This window comes from Hyla sarda, chromosome 13 (assembly GCF_029499605.1).
Source record: "Hyla sarda isolate aHylSar1 chromosome 13, aHylSar1.hap1, whole genome shotgun sequence".
Taxonomy (NCBI): domain Eukaryota; kingdom Metazoa; phylum Chordata; class Amphibia; order Anura; family Hylidae; genus Hyla; species Hyla sarda.
In genome coordinates, this window is record NC_079201.1 from 31,697,320 (window position 1) to 31,716,865 (window position 19,546).

The 19,546-nt window shown below is 41.6% G+C and overlaps 1 protein-coding gene across 3 annotated transcripts in view; it reads right to left on the bottom strand.

The window, feature by feature from the left end:
• Positions 1-19,546, bottom strand: part of ENGASE (endo-beta-N-acetylglucosaminidase) — a 104,172-nt gene that overhangs the window by 74,916 nt on the left and 9,710 nt on the right. For all 3 annotated transcript variants that reach the window (XR_008849687.1, XM_056550713.1, XM_056550712.1), the window contains exons 4-9: positions 18,246-18,394; positions 14,760-14,917; positions 14,504-14,652; positions 12,152-12,311; positions 6,355-6,458; positions 6,103-6,211 (exon numbers count right to left, since the gene is read on the bottom strand). Coding sequence is in view for 2 of the 3 variants with exons in the window: in XM_056550713.1 (XP_056406688.1) it covers positions 6,103-6,211; positions 6,355-6,458; positions 12,152-12,311; positions 14,504-14,652; positions 14,760-14,917; positions 18,246-18,394 (829 nt within the window). In the remaining variant the exon portion in view is untranslated. The remainder of the gene's footprint in view (positions 1-6,102; positions 6,212-6,354; positions 6,459-12,151; positions 12,312-14,503; positions 14,653-14,759; positions 14,918-18,245; positions 18,395-19,546) is intronic.

Sequence of the window (19,546 nt, forward strand, 5' to 3'; positions counted from 1 at the left end):
CTATTATTCCCCATGGTGCGGCATTACAAAACCTTAGCCAGCGCACATCTTATCATCTACCAAGCAAAACTTGCTGACTCCGCCCACTACTAGCTACTCCACGGCGTACATAGCGCCCTTGTTCATTTAATAAACTTGAAGATAAGAATCTGGATTAGAGCTAAAAACTGCTGACTCCGCCCACCACTAGCCACGCCACGGCCTGTATAGCTCCGTCATTCATTAATTTGTGAGAAGCCAGAATCCAGACTAACGCTTACTATGGCCAGAGATGCGCATTCACCGTAAGAGTGATCTAACTCACATCCCGACATATCCCTTTACCCCCTTAGATTATGTTAGAACACACTATTTTAACATCTTGATTAACCCCACTATTGAAAAAACCATCTCTGGACCCTTCCTGTGCAGCCAACTATCGACCCGTCTCAAATCTCCCCTTTATCTCCAAACTCCTGGAACGCTTGGTCTACTCCCGCCTTATCCGCTATCTCTCCGAGAACTCTCTCCTTGACCCCTTACAGTCTGGTTTCCGCTCCCTTCACTCCACAAAAACGGCCCTAACCAAAGTCACTAACGATCTTCTGACGGCCAAATCAAATGGCAATTTCTCTTTACTGATTCTCTTGGACCTCTCTGTGGCTTTTGACACTGTGGATCACCAACTCCTCCTCGGTAGTCTCCGCTCCATCGGTCTCGAGGACTCTGCTCTCACCTGGTTTTCCTCCTATCTCTCTGGCCGCTCCTTTAGCGTCTCGTTTTCTGGCTCTACTTCTTCTCCTCTTCCCCTTGCTGTCGGGGTTCCCCAGGGATCGGTCCTGGGTCCTCTACTCTTTTCACTCTACACATCCCCCATTGGAAAAACAATCAGTAGATTTGGTTTCCAGTACCACCTCTACGCTGATGACACCCAACTCTATACCTCTTCCTCCAACATCACCCCTGCACTCCTACAGAATACCAGTGACTGTCTCTCTGCCGTCTCAGACATCATGTCCTCTTTATATCTGAAACTAAATCTTTCGAAAACAGAACTTCTTGTTTTTTCTCCATCAACTGATACTGTTCCTAACCCTGACACTTCCATCTCGGTATGTGGTACTACCATAACTCCCGGGCAGCAGGCTCGCTGTCTTGGAGTTATACTTGACTCTGATCTGTCTTTCACTCCCCATATTCAGTCTCTTTCACGTTCTTGTCACCTGCATGTCAAAAACATTTCCAGAATCCACCCATTTCTCACTACTGAATCTGCTAAAACTCTCATTATTGCTTTGATTCACTCCCGCCTCGACTACTGTACTCTTTACTAATAGGCCTTCCTTTCTCCAAACTCTCTCCTCTCCAGTCCATCCTTAATGCCGCAGCCAGACTCATCTTCCTCTCCAGCCGCTACACCGATGCCTCCTCCCTGTGCCAGTCACTACACTGGTTACCAATTCAGTCCAGAATACAGTACAAAATCCTCAGTCTCACACACAAAGCTCTCCTCCCTACATCTCCTCTCTCTCACCTCTGTCTACCATCCTACACGCTCTCTCCGATCTGCTAATGATCTCACACTAACATCTTCTATAATCCGAACTTCTCACTCCGGTCTCCAAGACTTCACTCGTGCTGCACCGGTTCTCTGGAATGCTATCCCTCAATCCCTCAGACTCAACAACAATATCCATAGTTTCAAACGTGGCCTGAAAACACATCTCTTCAGACAGGCCTATAACAGTCTCTAATTGGCCTCAACATATCCCCAACATATCCCCAACATATCCTCAACATATCCTCAACATATCCCCAATATATCCCCACACCTCGTTTGAATAGTTATTGTGTAATATTATGTCTGATACTTGTCTTTGTTTGTATCCCATAATTGTAAGCGCTGCGGAATCTGTAGGCGCTATATAAATAAAATTATTATTATTATCTTGATATACACATAGTTGCCATCTATGTATTTTGTTACTTTGAATATAATAAAGTATTTTTTTATATTTTTTTATTTAATTTTATTGTATTTATTAGTGTTTAGTGCAGCTGTTCTGGTTCTAGTAATAGAGCCAGAGTAGCCTACTTGATGTAACCTTTAGAAGTTTTGCCATGCTTATTTAAACTGAGCTGTTTGTCATGCCTGAGGAAGTGCCCTGTAGAGAGCACTGTGGTCATGACAGAAAAGAAATCCAAAAAGAAAAGAACTTCCTGTGGAGCATACAACTGTTAATAAGTACTGAAAGGATTAACATTTTTTAATAGAAGTAATTTACAAATCTGTTTAACTTTCTGGAGCCAGTTGATATATATAAAAAAGTTTTTGCCTGGAATACCCCTTTAAAAAAGGCCAATTGCAGTTTTCTTTCAATTTCCCCCACAACTAATATTTTTGGGGTTGCACTATACAGTTTATGGTAAACGAAAGGAGTCATTACAAAGGACAAATGGTTGTGCAAAAAAAAAAAAAAGGGCTTTAACCCCTTAAGGTTTTTCAATTTTTTGCACTCTTTTTTTCCTCCTTACTTTTTAAAAATAACCCTTTCAATTTTCCACCTACAAATCCAAAATAGGTCTTATTTTTTGCGCCACCAGTTCTACTTTGCAGTGACATTAGTCATTTTACCCAAAAATCCACGGCGAAACGGAAAAAAAAAAATCATTGTGCGACAAAGATGAAGAAAAAACGCCATTTTGTAACTTTTGGGGGCTTCCTTTTCTACGCAGTGCATTTTTCGGTAAAAATGACACCTTATCATTATTCTGTAGTTCCATACGGTTAAAATGATACCCTACTTATATAGGTTTGATTTTGTAGTACTTTTGGAAAAAATCATAACTGCATGCAGGAAAATGTGTACGTTTAAAAATGTCATCTTCTGACCCCTATAACTTTATTTTTCCACGTACAGGGCGGTATGAGGACTCATTTATTGCGCCGTGATCTGAAGTTTTTTTCAGTACCATTTTTGTTTTGATCTGACTTTTTGATCACTTTTTATTCATTTTTTATGGTATAAAAAGTGACCAAAAATACGCTATTTTGGACTTTGGAACGTTTTTACGTATACGCCATTGACTGTGTGGCTTGATTATCTATATATTTTTATAGTTCGGACATTTACACATGCGGCAATACCACAAATCTTTATATTTATTTTGATTTACATAGTTTTTTTTTTTATGGGAAAAGGGGGGTGAGTCTAACTTTTATTAAATCACATTTATTAAACATTATTTTCATAGGGAACTATAACATTGCATACACCGATTTCCTACACTGATCACTGCTAGGCAATAGCCTTGCATTGATCAGTGTTATCGCCGCTGTTCAGGACACCGCAATTTCACTGCGATGGTCCCGAACAGCACCATTGAGCTAACCGTCAATGTTTACTTTCACTTTAGATGCGGCGATCAACTTTGATGGCCGTGTATAAAGGGTTAATACCAGGCATCACCGCGATCGGTGATGTCCGGTATTAGCCGTGGGTCCTGGCCGTTGATGGCTGCCGGGACCGACGCGATATGAGGCGGGGTCAGCGCGTGACCCCGTGTTATATCGCGGGAGCCCGCGCAGGACATATGCATATGTCCTGTAGTGGGAAGGGGTTAAGGACAAAGCCAATTTTGAGGACCAGGCCATTTTGTTCTGCATTTTCGTTTTTTCCTCCTCGCCTTCTAAAATCCATAACTCTTTTAAATTTTCATCAACAGACCCAAAAGGAGGCTTGTTTTTTGCGTGACCAATTGTACTTTGTAATGACACTTCTTATTTTACCATAAAATGTGCAGCGAACCCAAGAAATTATTTTTTTAGTGAGGAAATTTAAATGAAAACCACAATTTTGCTAATTTTGGAAGATTTCATTTTCACACTTTACAGTAAAAATGACATTTTCTTTATTCTGCGGGTCAATACGATTAAAATGATACCCATGATTAGATACTTTTCTATTATTGTACTGCTTAAAAAAAATCTCAAACTATTTCAAAATCCCTCTATTTTGACCACCTATAACATTTTCATTTTTCCGTATAAGCGGCGGTATCAGGGCTCATTTTTTTGAACCGTGATCTGTATTTTTTTTATTGATATCACATATGCGTATATAAAACTTTTAATAAATGTTTTACAAATTTTTGGGTGGAATATGATGTTATGATGAAAAGCAGCAATTTAGTTCACCGTACGGGATTATTAACACTATATTTTTATAGTTCGGACATTTACGCACGCGGCGATACCAAACATATATATATTTTTTTTTATGCATATTGGGGGTTAAATGGGAAAAAGTGACGATTTACATTTTTATTGGGGGAGGGTATTTTTCACATTTCATTTAAATAATTTTTATTTTTTTTACACTTTAATAATCCCCATAGATTGCTAATGCTGTTCAGTGTTATGCATAGGGCATAGCAATGATGAGTGTTATCGGCGATCTTCTGCTCTGCTCGATCTCAGACCAGAGCAGAAGAGGCAGGTGAGGGGACCTCCGTCCGCAATTTAAGATCATCGCAGCGCCAAGGGTGATCTGATCATCCATTTAAACAAGCGCATTGCCGCAGATGCCGTGACCTCTATTGATCACGGCATGAGGGGTTAATGGCGAACATCAGCGCAATCGCTGATTTTGGCCATTACCAGCAGGTCCCCAGCTGGTGATAGCAGCCGGGACCTGCAGTGCATGATGCGAGCATCGCTGCGATGCTGGTGGTCATGTACAGGACGTAAATGTACGGCCTGGTGCGTTAAGTACCTCCGCACCAGGACGTACATTTACGTCCGTGGTCGTTAAGGGGTTAAATGGGTCTGTGACTAAAAGTGACCAAAATGGTCTGAGTCCGTGGAATTATACATACTTTACTAATGATTTATGCATACAAATAATGACTTTTAAAGAGGGTGAAAGGTTTGGCAATCTTCTTTTGTATTTAGCACTTGCCAATATACAATTACATCCAATGCATAGCAGAGAGAGGAGACGGTATGCACAACTAGTCCTGGCGTTACATCAACATGATTTAAAGGGGTACTCCACTGCCCCAGCGTTCCAAACATCCTATTCCTAATGTTTGCTGCGGGGTGGTGATGTCATGACCATGCCCCTGTTGAAGTCAAACCACGCCCCCTCAATGCATGTCTATGGGAGAGGGCGTGGCAGACGCCACACCCCCTTCCATATACTTGCATTGAGGGGGCGTGGTGTGACATCACAAGGGGCGTGGCCATGATGTCAAAACCCCTGCAACCCGCACCTAGCGTTCGGAACTAAATGTTCCGAACACTTGGGCAGTGGAGTACCCCTTTAACAGTGACTGCTGGAGATTTATCAAGCTGTCTAAAAAAAAGGATTCTCTTTGTTGCCCATAGCAACCAATCAGCGCTCAGCTTTCATTTCATGAAATCTGAGTTTCGCTTGGTAGCAACGAAGACAATCTTACCATAAGACAGCTTGATAAAGGTCACCCATTGTACTTCTATGCTGTAATGACCCAAACGTTTTATTGTGATCTTCAGTACAAAGAAAACAACACACAACCAGCAAAACATATATTAAAAAGGGGTACTCCAGTGGAATATTTTTTTTTTTTTTTAATCAACTGGTGCCAGAAAGTTAAACAGATTTGTAAATTACTTCTATTAAAAAATCTTAATTCTTCCAGTACTTATCAGCTGCTGTATAATACAGAGGAAGTTCTGTTTTTTTTCTGTCTGACCACAGTGCTCTCTGCTGACACCTCTGTCCATGTCAGGAACTGTCCAGAGTAGAAACAATTCCCCATAGCGAACCTATCCTGCTCTGGACAGTTCCTGACATGGACAGAGGTGTCAGCAGAGAGCACTGTGGTCAGGCAGAAAAGAAATTCAAAAAGAAATGAATTTCCTCTGTAGTATACAGCAGCTGAAAAGTACTGGAAGGATTAAGATTTTTAAATAGAAATAATTTACAAATCTGTTTAACTTTCTGGCACCAGTTGATTTAAAAATCTTCCACCGGAGTACCCCTTTAAAGGTAAAGTCAATAATAAAGTAAAGTAAAAAAGTTGCACAATTGTAATGTAAAGAAATATACATGAAATTCAATGATAAAAGCGGGATCTCACCTTTCCATAGGAAAACCTCTTCATGCCACGGCCAAGACAGAAGGAGGAACATATAGGGAGGACGCTGAGGCTGTGACCGTACAGGTGACTTTCCAACAGAGACCAAAACCTGCATCCATCAAAAGGGAGACAGATATTCAAAATTGTCACGCTTTTTTTTTTTTTTTTTAAATAAAAACACAAAAAACCCAGAGACAAGAGTATGTGCGCACATATGAACATATGAAGCATAAAGACATTCTATGTTTTTACCTGTGTTGGTTCTCCAGGAATTGTTCTCTGTTGAAGCACTCGTACACCCATCCTGGAGCAAACAGTGCAGCAGAGAAGCCATACTGCCGTATCATCTCCAGTGACTGAAACAGAATGCAGTTCAATCCGTGTAAAATATGTAAAGGCAGATTCCCATACAACAAATAAGCAGTAGTGATATGCCATTATAGGGGTTGTACACTTTACGTAAAAAGTGGTAACTGGTCAGCTGTCGGCCAATATCGCTAAAGTCCCTAATGTACTTTCTTGCTACCGGTAAGTAATATGTCTACTGATCTGCAGTACACACAGACTACAACAGCGTATTATACCAACAGGAGGCAAAATTGTCAACAGCAGCTTTATACTTCTGATCTGATTAAAGGGGTACTCCACTGGAGAAAAAAAATTCTAAATCAACTGGTGCAAGAAAGTTAAACAGATTTGTAAATGACTTCTATTTAAAAATCTTAATCCTTCCAGTACTTATTAGCTGTTATATGCTCCACAGGAAGTTCTTTTCTTTTGGAATTTCCTTTCTGTCTGACCACAGTGCTCTCAGCTGTCCAGAGCAGGATAGGTTTGCTATGTGGATTTGCTTCTACTCTGGACAGTTCCTAAAATGGACAGAGGTGTCGGCAGAGAGCACTGTTCAAATTCAAAAAGAAAAGCATTTCCTGTGGATCATACAGCAGCTGATAAGTACTGGAAGGATTAAGATTTAATAGTAGTAATTTACAAATCTGTTTAACTGATTTTTTTTATTTTTATGTTTTCCAGTCAAGTACCCCTTTAAAGGAGATATCTAGTGGTGGAAAACTTATCCCCTATCCTAAGTATAGGGGATAAGTTTCTGATCGCGGAGAGTCCGACCGGTGGGGCCCCCCGCGATCTCCAGTACGGGGCCCCGATAGCCCGCGGGAAGGGGGCGTGTTGACCACCGCACGAAGCGTCGGCTGACATGCCCCCTCAATACAACTCTATGGCAGAGCCGGAGTGCTGCCTTCGGCAATCTCCGGCTCTGCCATAGAGATGGATTGAGGGGACGGGTCGGCCGCCGCTTCTTACAGTAGTCAACACACACTATCTGACCAGCGAGCCGGGGCCCTGTACAGAGAGATCACGGGGGGGCCCCAGCGGTCGGACCCCCGCCATCTGAAACTTATCCCCTATCCTTAGGATAGGGGATAAGTTTTTCCCCACTGGACTACCCCTTTAAGGCTATGTTCAGTGGAATTCCAACAAAAAAAATTTCTGCAGCAGAGTCCCATTGATTTCAAAGGGATTCTGCAGCACTGTGCACATGGTGGAATTTTCACAGCAGCAACAACTGCTGCAGAAATCTTGATTCCAGCATCCTCAGAAAGAATAGATAGTTATATTATTTCTGAGAATTACGTTAGCAACCTGTCCAAAAAAATATGGCTTATACCGCGGTATACTTATGGTGGGCTAATTCATTTTGATGGACCCACTGTAGTCAACTAGCGACTATATTTAGACCACTTTCTGAATTCATACTAGTAAAGATTTATTAAAACCTGTGCCAAGGAAATGTGGAGCAGGATCTACCATGTTAACCCTGAACAGAGACTCTATGAAGGTTATCAACAAATGTCTTGATGGTTTTTGTTTGTTTTTTGTTTCCCTTTTTTTAATTTTTAATTTTTTTTTATTTTTTTTACATCCTTACTTTCTTTTTTATTTTTTTCATTATTTTTCTTCTTTTATTTTACTATTCATCTTCTTTCCTGTAATACTTTTTAATGTTGATTGTATTGACATAACATTTTGCATACTTGCTTTTCTTCTTTTTGTTAACAATTTTGAAAAACTTGAAAAATAAACAATTATATAAGATTATATAAAGATGTCATGGAAACAAGCAATATTAATGTGAACTTCTCTCCATTGTCTTAACATTTTTGAGAAATCAGCACATGGGATACTCTTTCCTAACTGTTATGGCATTAAAAATTAATTAATAAATAAGTATATGTACCAGATTCAGGGTGGGATAATAGAAGGTAATTACTAAATCAAGTAATTGGAGCAAAGTGAATGAACAAAGAAATCTAAATCAAATCATTCTTTGGTGTGGCCGTCCTCTGCCTTCAAAACAGCATCACTTCTTCTAGGATCACTAGCACTAAGTCAGGGATTTTGTAGTATTATAGTTAGGTGAATGATCCTCATTTTCATTTGTAGGACGAGTCATTAACTGAAACAGGAGCAACTACATAGGAGGTTTAAAACTGGGTGAGGAACAGCCAAACTCTGTTACAAAGGTAAGGCAATTTGATTGGTTGCGATGGGCAACTGCATCACTCTACTTCTACACAGGTTTTGATAAATCTCCCCCATTATGTTTACTATTGTGTTTATAACCTTTCCAGTACTTATCAACTGCTGTATACTGCAAAGGAAGTTGTGTTTTTCTTTTCTGCCTGACCATAGTGCTCTCTGCTCACAACCCTGTCCACGTCAGGAACTGTCCAGAGCAGGAGAGCTTTGCGATGGGGATTTGCTCCTACTCTGGACAGTTCCTGACATGGGCAGGTGTCAGTAGAGAGCACTGTGGTCAGACAGAAAAGAACAATTCAACTTCCTCTGTAGTATACAGCAGCTGATAAGTACTGGAAGGGTTAAGATGTTTTAATAGAAGTAATTTACAAATCTGTATAACTTTCTGGAGCCAGTTGATATGATAAGGAAATGGGTGGTCACACCAAATACAGTGATCCCTCAACTTACAATGGCTTCAACAGACAATAGTTTCAACATACAATGGTCTTTTCAGGACCATTGTAACTTGAAACCAGACTAAACATACAATGTACGGACAGTCCAGATCTGTGAAATGTGTCACTGGCTGAAAGAACCGACCAATTAGAATGGGCATTCACTGGTAAAACACCTGTATTCCTAAAGTGCATGCACTGAATTCCTGTCTGGTAGCGCCCCCTACAGTAAAGGGAGGTACTACATGTTCTGTACTACTTTTAACCTATGCCCCGGTTACCTGCTCCTTTGGACACCAAGTAACACTGACATAGACAGTGATTACAGCTCCCAGCAGATCTTTCTTTCTTACTTTTATATGTAAGGATTTGCTTTATCTATATTAGTTATCTACTTTTTCTTTAATTCTCACTTTTTCCTATTTTTGGATGACATTTTGGGGCTTCAGAACCAATTACCAGGTTTCCATAGAGTTCTGGTCTCAACATACAATGGTCGTCCTGGAACCAATTAATATTGTAACTTGAGGGACCACTGTATTAATTTTATTTATTATTTCATTTTTGATTTAAAAAAAAAAAAAAAAAAAAAAGCAATTGAAAGCATTCTTACTTTGAGATGATTTCCCCCACACCTGTCGATAGCATTTTGTGTTTTACAATTCATACCCAACGAGTCTTACCAAGTCAGGTTTTGCATCTTAAAACATCTACGCCATGCTTTGTATTTGATCCAGCTGTCAATTTTTAGGTGTTGCCTGTTTACATCACTATTCAGGTGACTTGCTTGAAGGTATTTTATCTTGCATGTTTAGTTGCTATACCAGATGATATGATTAGGAGGTATAAACCCGAAACACGTCAGACATTTGTACAGTGGTCCCTCAAGTTACAATATTAATTGGTTCCAGGACGACCATTGTATGTAGAGACCATTGTATGTTGAGACCATAACTTTATGGAAAACTGGTAATTGGTTCTGAAGCCACTAAAATGTCACCAACAATAGGAAAAAGTGAGGATTAAAGAAAAAAAAAGATAACTAATATAGATAAAGTAAATCCTTACATATAAAAGTAATAAAGATCTGCTGGGAGCTGTAATCACTGTCTATGTAGAGGACAGGAGCTTCTTCAGGGTCCTGTACAGCACACGAAATGTCCAAAAAAAGTAACATGGAACCGCCCTCACCTAGTGTCCAAAGGAGCAGCTAACCCTGGTACAGGTAAAGAGTAGTACAGAACATGTAATACCTGCCTGTACTGTAGGGTGCGCTACCAGACACCAGTCAGTGCATACGCTTCAGTAATACAGGAGTTTTACCAGTGAATGCCCATTCTGATCGGTCGGTTCTTCCGGCCATTGACAGGTTTCACAGATCTGGACTGTCCGTAGCATTGTATGATGAGTCTGGTTTTAACCCCTTAAGGACTCAGGGTTTTTCCGTTTTTGCACTTTCGTTTTTTCCTCCTTACCTTTTAAAAATCATAACCCTTTCAATTTTCCACCTAAAAATCCATATTATGGCTTATTTTTTGCGTCGCCAATTCTACTTTGCAGTGACATTAGTCATTTTACCCAAAAATGCACAGCGAAACGGAAAAAAAAATCATTGTGCGACAAAATCGAAAAAAAAACGCCATTTTGTAACTTTTGGGGGCTTTGGTTTCTACGCAGTGCATATTTCGGTAAAAATTAGACCTTATCATTATTCTGTAGGTCCATACGGTTAAAATGATACCCTACTTATATAGGTTTGATTTTGTCGCACTTCTGGAAAAAATCATAACTACATGCAGGAAAATTTATACGTTTAAAAATGTCATCTTCTGACCCCTATAACTTTTTTATTTTTCCACGTACAGGGTGGTATGAGGACTCATTTTTTGCGCCGTGATCTGAAGTTTTTATCGGTATGATTTTTGTTTTGATCGGACTTTTTGATCACTTTTTATTCATTTTTTAATGATATAAAAAGTGACCAAAATACGCTTTTTTGGACTTTGGAATTTTTTTGCGCGTACGCCATTGACCGTACGGCTTAATTAATTATATATTTTTATAGTTCGGACATTTACGCACGCGGCGATACCACATATGTTTATTTTTTATTTTTTTTACACTGTTTTATTTTTTTTATGGGAAAAGGGGGTGATTCAAACTTTTATTAGGGAAGGGGTTAAATGACCTTTATTAACACTTTTTTTTTACATTTTTTTTGCAGTGTTATAGGTCCCATAGGGACCTATAACACTGCACACACTGATCTCCTATGCTGATCACTGGCGTGCATTAACACGCCTGTGATCAGCATTATCGGCGCTTGACTGCTCCTGCCTGGATCTCAGGCACGGAGCAGTCATTCGTCGATCGGACACCGAGGAGGCAGGTAAGAGCCCTCCCGGTGTCCGATCAGCTGTTCGGGACGCCGCGATTTCACCGCGGCGGTCCCGAACAGCCCGACTGAGCAGCCGGGTCACTTTCACTTTAGAAGCGGCGGTCAGCTTTGACCGCAGCTTCTAAAGGGTTAATACCGCACATCGCCGCGATCGGCGATGTGTGGTATTAGCCGCGGGTCCCGGCCGTTGATTAGCGCCGGGACCGACGCGATATGATGCGGGATCGCGGCGCGATCCCGCTTCATATCGCGGGAGCCGGCGCAGGACGTAAATATACGTCCTGCGTCGTTAAGGGGTTAAGTTACAATGGTCCAGAAAAGACAATTGTACGTAGAAAATATTGTATGTTGAGGCCATTGTAAGTTGAGGGATCACTGTACTTGTTGCTCTGTGAATGGATACATTGTTATAATGGTTCATAAATAAAAATCGATTTTTACTAAATGCAAGAGCTGCTGGATATTGGACTTTTTATTATCTGTGTCTACTTTGAGGTGCCTTTCATCTTCAGCGTGTCCCGACACCGGTGCATCTGGTCTCACATCAGCGGTGAGCTGTATTTCTGTCTATTGCTTCTACTATAATTTAGACCCACTCCTGGTTTTGGCTCCTAAATAACAATGCCAAACACTACCTAAAATACTGCTATCCTGTTACCTTGACAGTTTCAAACTTTCCCCCTACAACTTCTCCCCGAGCGAAGACATCCACACCAATATAGACATCTGTCCTGCGCGGCTCTGCTGCCATGCGCTGCAGGTGCTCTTCCTTCCAGTTGTAGTTGGTGAAAATTCCATCGCACGCGCTAAAAAACTGCCTATGGCGACAGGAAAGAGTGATGAAAATAACAAAAAGCCACTTAAACAAATATTTCAATAAATCAATTCGACATTCACGTTACACACTAAAAGCATTCCTCAGTCAGCATTTATTTGCTCTTGGCCTTATTTGGTCTTTAACCTGTTGAAGTCTTTACCGATGACATCACATGCAAAGACGTAGAGCAGAGATCATAGAGGATATGGTCACGTCATTAGGTCAATAACTACTGGTCAAAGTGGTCATCTCAATATTCTCTTCTCTATACCGTAGTGTTTCCCACCCAGGGTGTCTCTAGCTATTACAAAACTACAACTCCCAGCATGCACGGACAGCCTTTGGCTGGTTGGGAATCACTGCTGTACTGTTTAAATAGTATGTATATTTCCCTTTACTAAATGGGGTCAAACTATAAAATATGTCATGAGTTTTCAATTCTTCTTTCTGATCTCAGACTTCAAATAGGCAGTGTCATTTTGAACAAACTTTGCATAAATCAATAGTACAATCAAAAATATAAGAAACTTTTTAATAAATCTTATTAGAGAAAAATGCTTTTTTCTACTGTTATCAAACTTTTTCTCTCTACCCCCCTCCTGTTGCTCAAATAGTCTTCTCTGAAAATCAGCTCAGCCTTGTCCTGTATCTGCAAGTCTAGGAATGGGGGAGGGAGTAGCTTCACCCAGCAGCTCTGGGAGAACTGCAAATTAGAGAGGAAGCTTGCAGAGCAAAACAATACCAAAGAGAAGTTTTATAATGGCCGGAAATAGTGTAGCTCCTTGTGTACACACGCAGGGCAGCTTGCCCTAAAATGTGACCTGAAATGACAGGTACAATTTAAAAGAGATACATTGCACAAAAAAACTAGATAGCGGGGGGAGGGGGTCTGACGACGGCTGGGACCCCAGCTCTCCCTGGTAACGGAGTGTGTCGACCCCCGGACAAAGCAGCGGTTGACCCAACCCCTGTATGTATCTCTATGGGATAGCCGTTCGGCTATCTCCGGCACTCCAACAAAGATACAAAAAGGGGGGGTGTCGGCCGGGGCGTCATGCTGGGGTCAACATGCTCCGTTCCCTGGGAGAGCCGGGGTCCAGTGAAGGAGATCGTTGGGGTCCCAGCAGTCAGACCCCCTCCCCCACCCACACGATATTAAAGGGGTACTCCGTTGGAAAAAAAAAATTCAAATCAACTGGTTCCAGGAAGTAAAAGAGATTTGTATATGACTTCTATTTAAAAATCTTAATCCTTCCAGTACTTATCTGTTGCTGTATACTACAGAGCAAGTTGAATTTCTTTTCTGTCTGACCACAGTGCTCTCTGTTGACACCTCTGTCCATGTCAGGAACTGTCCAGAGCAGGAGAGGTTTTCTATGGGGATTTTCTTCTACTCTGGACAGTTCCTAAAATGGACAGAGGTGTCAGCAGAGAGCACTGTGGTCAGACAGAATAGAAAATGCAACTTCCTCTGTAGTAAACAGCAGCTGATAAGTACCGGAGGGATTAAGATTTTTCAATAGAAGCAATTTACAAATCTGTTTAACTTTCTGGAGCCAGTTGATTTGAAAAAAATAAAATAAAATAAATGGTTTTCCACTGGAGTATCCCTTCAAACATATCCCCCTATCCTTTGTGTAATACTTCTCCTTTAACCTGTGATTTAACAGGAACTATGAAGTCATCAACAGGAATTTAAAGGGGTACTTCGCTGCTCAGCGTTTGGACAAACTGTTCCAAACGCTGGAGCCGACATCTCGTGATGTCATAGCCCCGCCCCCTCATCCCATCACGCCCCACCCCCTCAATGCAAGTCTATGGGAGAGGGCATGACAGCCGTCACGCCCCTCCCATAGACTTGCATTGAGTGGTCGGGGTGTGACATCTTGAGGGGGTGGGGCTATGACGTCACGAGCTCCCGGCACCGGCTCCAGCGTTCGGAACAGTTTGTTCTAAACGCTGCGCAGCGGAGTACCCCTTTAAGGCCCTATTACACAGCCTGACACTCTCTGTAAACTAGCGCCGATGTAGTAGCTCAGTACTGAGCCTATTGTATAGCTTGATTGCCATTTCTGGTTGGCTACGCGAATGATCGCAGGATCGTTCATGCAGCCCTTTGCTACCATCATGCCTCAAACAATAAAATATGACCAAAAAGTGTTGAAAAAAAAAGTTAATACATTGGAGATTTACCTATTCTCATCATTCAATTCATTCTGCCACTTCAGCTCCCCACTGTGGATCACGCTGTCATACCAAAGAACCAGACCCCCTGGAATTTGTGAGTGCAGCTTTTCTGTTAAATAGGAAAGGAACAAGGGCACCTGGGACACTGCCAGTGGCTACATGTTAAAAAAAAAAAAAAAAAAAGAAAACCTTATGGCCCTGTAATATTATTTGCGGTAATATGAGAAAATAAATGTGGTTGAAGACAATATGCAGCGCTTACACTCAGAACATTCTCAATGTTAATCAACCAGCCATCAAACCTATAGAACCGTGCAAGGGAAACCATCTGATCTGCCACTGATTTATACGTAGACTCCTCTCCAGCCAAAATCGATTCACACACTTTGGCACCATCTTCCCATTCTGTGATAAAAGTACCTGACGAAAACAAGAAAGTCAAAGTCAACAAAATGAATTACACGTATAACAGCTGACAGGGCGGGGGCCTTGGGAGCACATTATGAGGGAACCTTTGACCCAGGTGAGGAATTACTGACCCATAAAATGTAAGGACCCATTCACACTACGTGAAATTTCCCAGAGGACCTACTGCCGGCTTGTACAGTAGATGGAAACTCTGTGCAGAATATTTCCGGGCGGAGATTCTGTAGTTTGAACGGGCCCTTAAAGGGGTACTCCGCAGCTCAGCGTTTGGAAAAAAACTGTTCCGAATGCTGGAGTCGGGAGCTTGTGATATCATAGCCCTGCCCCCTCAATGCAAGTCTATGGGAGGGGGCGTGACTGCCGTCACGCCCCCTCCCATAGACTTGCATTGAGGGGGCGGGGTGTGACGTCGTGAGTGGCGGGGCTATGGCGTCACTGGCTCCCGGCTCCAGCGATCGGAACAGCGAAGTACCCCTTTAAGGTGCAGTCCGAGCTTCATGTATGGGTCTGGGGTCTTAGTTATGTATTTCTTTGTGTCTGCTTTTTATTATGACTCTATGTTTTCTACTGTCTATTTTAGCTATGCTGGCTGTGCTCTATTTCGGAGTAGTACCTTGAGACTACCGGGACTGTCTCTGTTGCAAAGCTTCTTCGACTCCCCAATTGACTTAGCTCGGTCCCATTGGACTGGTCCTTTGTTTATTGATCTCGATGGTGCCTTATGTTTATGCACACTGTTGTATGTTGCTTTTGTTTTGTTTATTGAATATTTTGGAAATAAAATGAGTTTAAAAAAAAAAAAACAAAGTGCAGTCCGAGAGTGAACTGATGAGTTTGCTATAAAGTCTTGTGTAATGTGAGACAAATGACATAACGCATTTTGAGCCTTGTTGTAAATGTGTCTAATAAGGGGATCTCTCTGATCGACCCAGCGAGTAGGGAACTGCATGACTGAAGACTCTGGCTCAAAATACAGATAGTTTATTTATAACTGCTGATCGGATTAGTAAGTAAATTATAAGTTAAAAGGGCACTGTCATTAAAAATGATTTTTATTATTTGATTCCTTATGCCAAATAAATAACTTTTGTAAATGGCTTCCATTAATTAAAAAAAAAAAAAGTTTTATGTTTTTCTGCTCTATACTTCTGGCCACCAGGGGTCTCCCTTCTTGGCCAAAACACATTCAGTCTGGTCAAAATCTTAGATTTTGGTCTCCTGCTTGTAATGGCAGAAGACCAAACTCAGGAAGTGTTTCACTGCACTGAGCTTGATTGACAGCTGCAAAGAGCCTCACTGAATGATACACAGACTGAAAGTTGCTGCACAGAGCTTGAGGTCTTCTATTCATCACAGCGCTGCAACCATGTGAGGGCGGAAGTGGTCCCCCAGCAGGCTTCAGTGATGTCATGCCTGATGGAAAATGCCCACTTTCTCCTGCTGGCAGATTGCACTATGTGAGCAAGAAGTAAGGTATGATACACAGCTTTTTAAAGCTCTGGAATTTTTTTTGAAGAGGGTGAGAAGAGTGTAAGGCTAGGTTCACACTATGGAATTTCTACCTTCAATTCCGCTTTGAAATTGTATCCACTTTGCAATCAGTTTACATTAGCAAAGATGCCCTAATTGTCTGAATCAAGATGTCACATGATCCCGTATGTAACTTTCAGGATCACATGACTGCTCCTATGCGCAACAGGTGCTCTTTTTCTCATAGAAATTAGTTAGGAAGTGGTTTACTTCTATAAGTGCAATAGTCTCCAGACAGTGCTCTCTGCTGACACCTCTGTCCATTTTAAGAACTGTCCAGAGTAGGAGAAAATCTCCATAGTAAACATATGCTGCTCTGGATAGTTCCTAAAATAGACAGAGATGTCAGCAGAGAGCACTGTGGTCACGATGTCAGCAGAAAGCACTGTAGTATTCAGCAGCAAATAAGTACTGGAAGGATTAAGATTTTTTAATAGAAGTAATTTACAAATCTGTTTAACTTTCTGGCACCAGCTGATTAAAAAAAATGTTTTCCGCCGGAGTACCCCTTTAATCTTTCCAGTACTTACCAGCTGCTGTTATAATCCACAGGAAGTGATTTTCTTTTTTAATTTCCTTTCTGCCTGACCACAGTGCTCTCTGCTGACACCTCTGTCAATTGTAGGAACTGTCCAGAGCAGGATAGGTTTTCTATGGGGATTTGCTTGTACTCTGGACAGTTCCTGACATGGACAGAGGTGTCAGCAGAGAGCAATGTGGTCAGACAGAAAGGAAATTCAAAAAGTAAAGAACTTCCTGTGGATCATAACAGCAGCTGATAAGTACTGGAAGGATTAAGATTTTTTAATAGAAGTCATTTACAAATCTGTTTAACTTTCTAGCATCAGTTGATATAAAAAATAAATAGTTTTTCACTGGAGTACCCCTTTAATTTAAGTAAGTGGAAGTAGCTTTGTTGCTATATCTCTCACTGGTCTTGAGTGCCCACCTATTGCTGCAACCGTGTCTCGATCAACCATTGTCGCATATGTTTACTGCCCATTACTACCAGTTTGCCCCTGATGATGATCAGCTGAGAACTTTGTACTAAGCCTGAACAGAAACGGGATGGGTTTCATGCATCTAAGTTGATGGGTTTCTATATTTGATTAAAATTATATATAACACATTTTCTCAGGATCAAGACTTGGTGTCTCTGACATCTTCAGTGTTGTGGCACTTACGTACTTTACAGCGAAGACTGTTGGAAATGTGTGACCTCGAATCTGGGGCCTAATATTTTTAATGGTGACGGATATACAATCATTCTTTATTTGGTGTTTTTTTTAGCTTAAAGGGGTACTCCGCCCCTTGACATCTTATCCCCCTAACCCAAAAGGATAGGGGATAAGATGCCTGATCGCAGGGGTCCTGCTGCTGGGGACCCCCCTCGATCTCAGCTGCGGCACCCCAGACAACTTTGCTCTGTGCCGGATGACTGGCGGAGGCTATGACTGGCGGAGGTCACGCCCCGCAATGCAATTCTATGGGAGGGGGCGTGACGGAAGTCACGCCCCCTCCCATGGAGTTGCATTGAGGGTGTGTGGCCGTGATGTCACAAGCGGGGCATGGCCCTGTCATCAGGAGCCTCTGGAGTTACACCTGACGCTCTAAACAAACATCGGGTGCAGCAGAGAAATTGCGGGGGTCCCCAGCGGCAGAACCCCCGCGATCAGACATCTTATCCCCTATCCTTTGGATAGAGGATAAGATGTCTATGGGCGGAGTACCCCTTTAAACCCATTAATAAAAGCTACGTTTTACGGCACCTTACTTTTTCTCTTTTGCTTACCCAACACAGGAACACCATGCTTGTGAGCAGCATTTGTCCAGCACACAGGAGGAAGGGTAAACATCCGATGACTGAAGTATACAAAAATATCAATGTTTTGCCAGTGGTAGAATACATATGGGTCCTTAGTGTCAGCGCCCTGGATAAACCTACGGAAGAGCACAAGGAGAAGTTTGGTTTTATGTTCTTAGTTTCTCATAATCTTTTACATGTCATGATTATTGATTTTAACCCCTTAAGGACTCAACGTTTTTCAGTTTTTGCATTTTTTGTTTTTTCCTCCTTACCTTTAAAAAAATCATAACCCTTTAAATTTTCCACCTAAAAATACATATTAAGGCTTATTTTTTGCGCCACCAATCCTACTTTGCAGTGACATTAGTCATTTTACCCAAAAATCCACGGTGAAAAGGAAAAAAAAAAATCATTGTGCGACAAAATTGAAGAAAAAACACCATTTTGTAAATTTTGGGGAGCTTCTGTTTCTACGCAGTAAATTTTTCGGTAAAAATGACACCATCATTATTATCATTATTCTGTAGCTCCATATGATTAAAATGATACCCTACTTATATAGGTTTGATTTTGTTGGACTTCTGGAAAAAAATCATAACTACTTGCAGGAAAATTTATACGTTATAAAATGTCCTCTTCTAACCCCTATAACTTTTTTATTTTTCCATGTATGGGGCGGTTTGAGGGCTCACTTTTTGCACAGTGATCTGAAGTTTTTATTAGTACCATTTTTGTTTTGATCTGACTTTCTGATCGCTTTTTATTCATTTTTTAACCCCTTAACGACGCAGGACGTATATTTACGTCCTGCGCCGGCTCCCGCATCATATCGCGTCGGTCCCGGCGCTAATCAACGGCCGGGACCCGCGGCTAATACCACACATCGCCGATCGCGGCGATGTGCGGTATTAACCCTTTAGAAGCGGCGGTCAAAGCTGACCGCCGCTTCTAAAGTGAAAGTGAAAGTGACCCGGCTGCTCAGTCGGGCTGTTCGGGACCGCCGCGGTGAAATCGCGGCGTCCCGAACAGCTGATCGGACACCGGGAGGGCTCTTACCTGCCTCCCCGGTGTCCGATCGACGAATGACTGCTCCGTGCCTGAGATCCTGGCAGGAGCAGTCAAGCACCGATAATGCTGATCACAGGCGTGTTAATGCACGCCAGTGATCAGCATAGGAGATCAGTGTGTGCAGTGTTATAGGTCCCTACGGGACCTATAACACTGCAAAAAAAAATTAAAAAAAAAGTGTTAATAAAGGTCATTTAACCCCTTCCCTAATAAAAGTT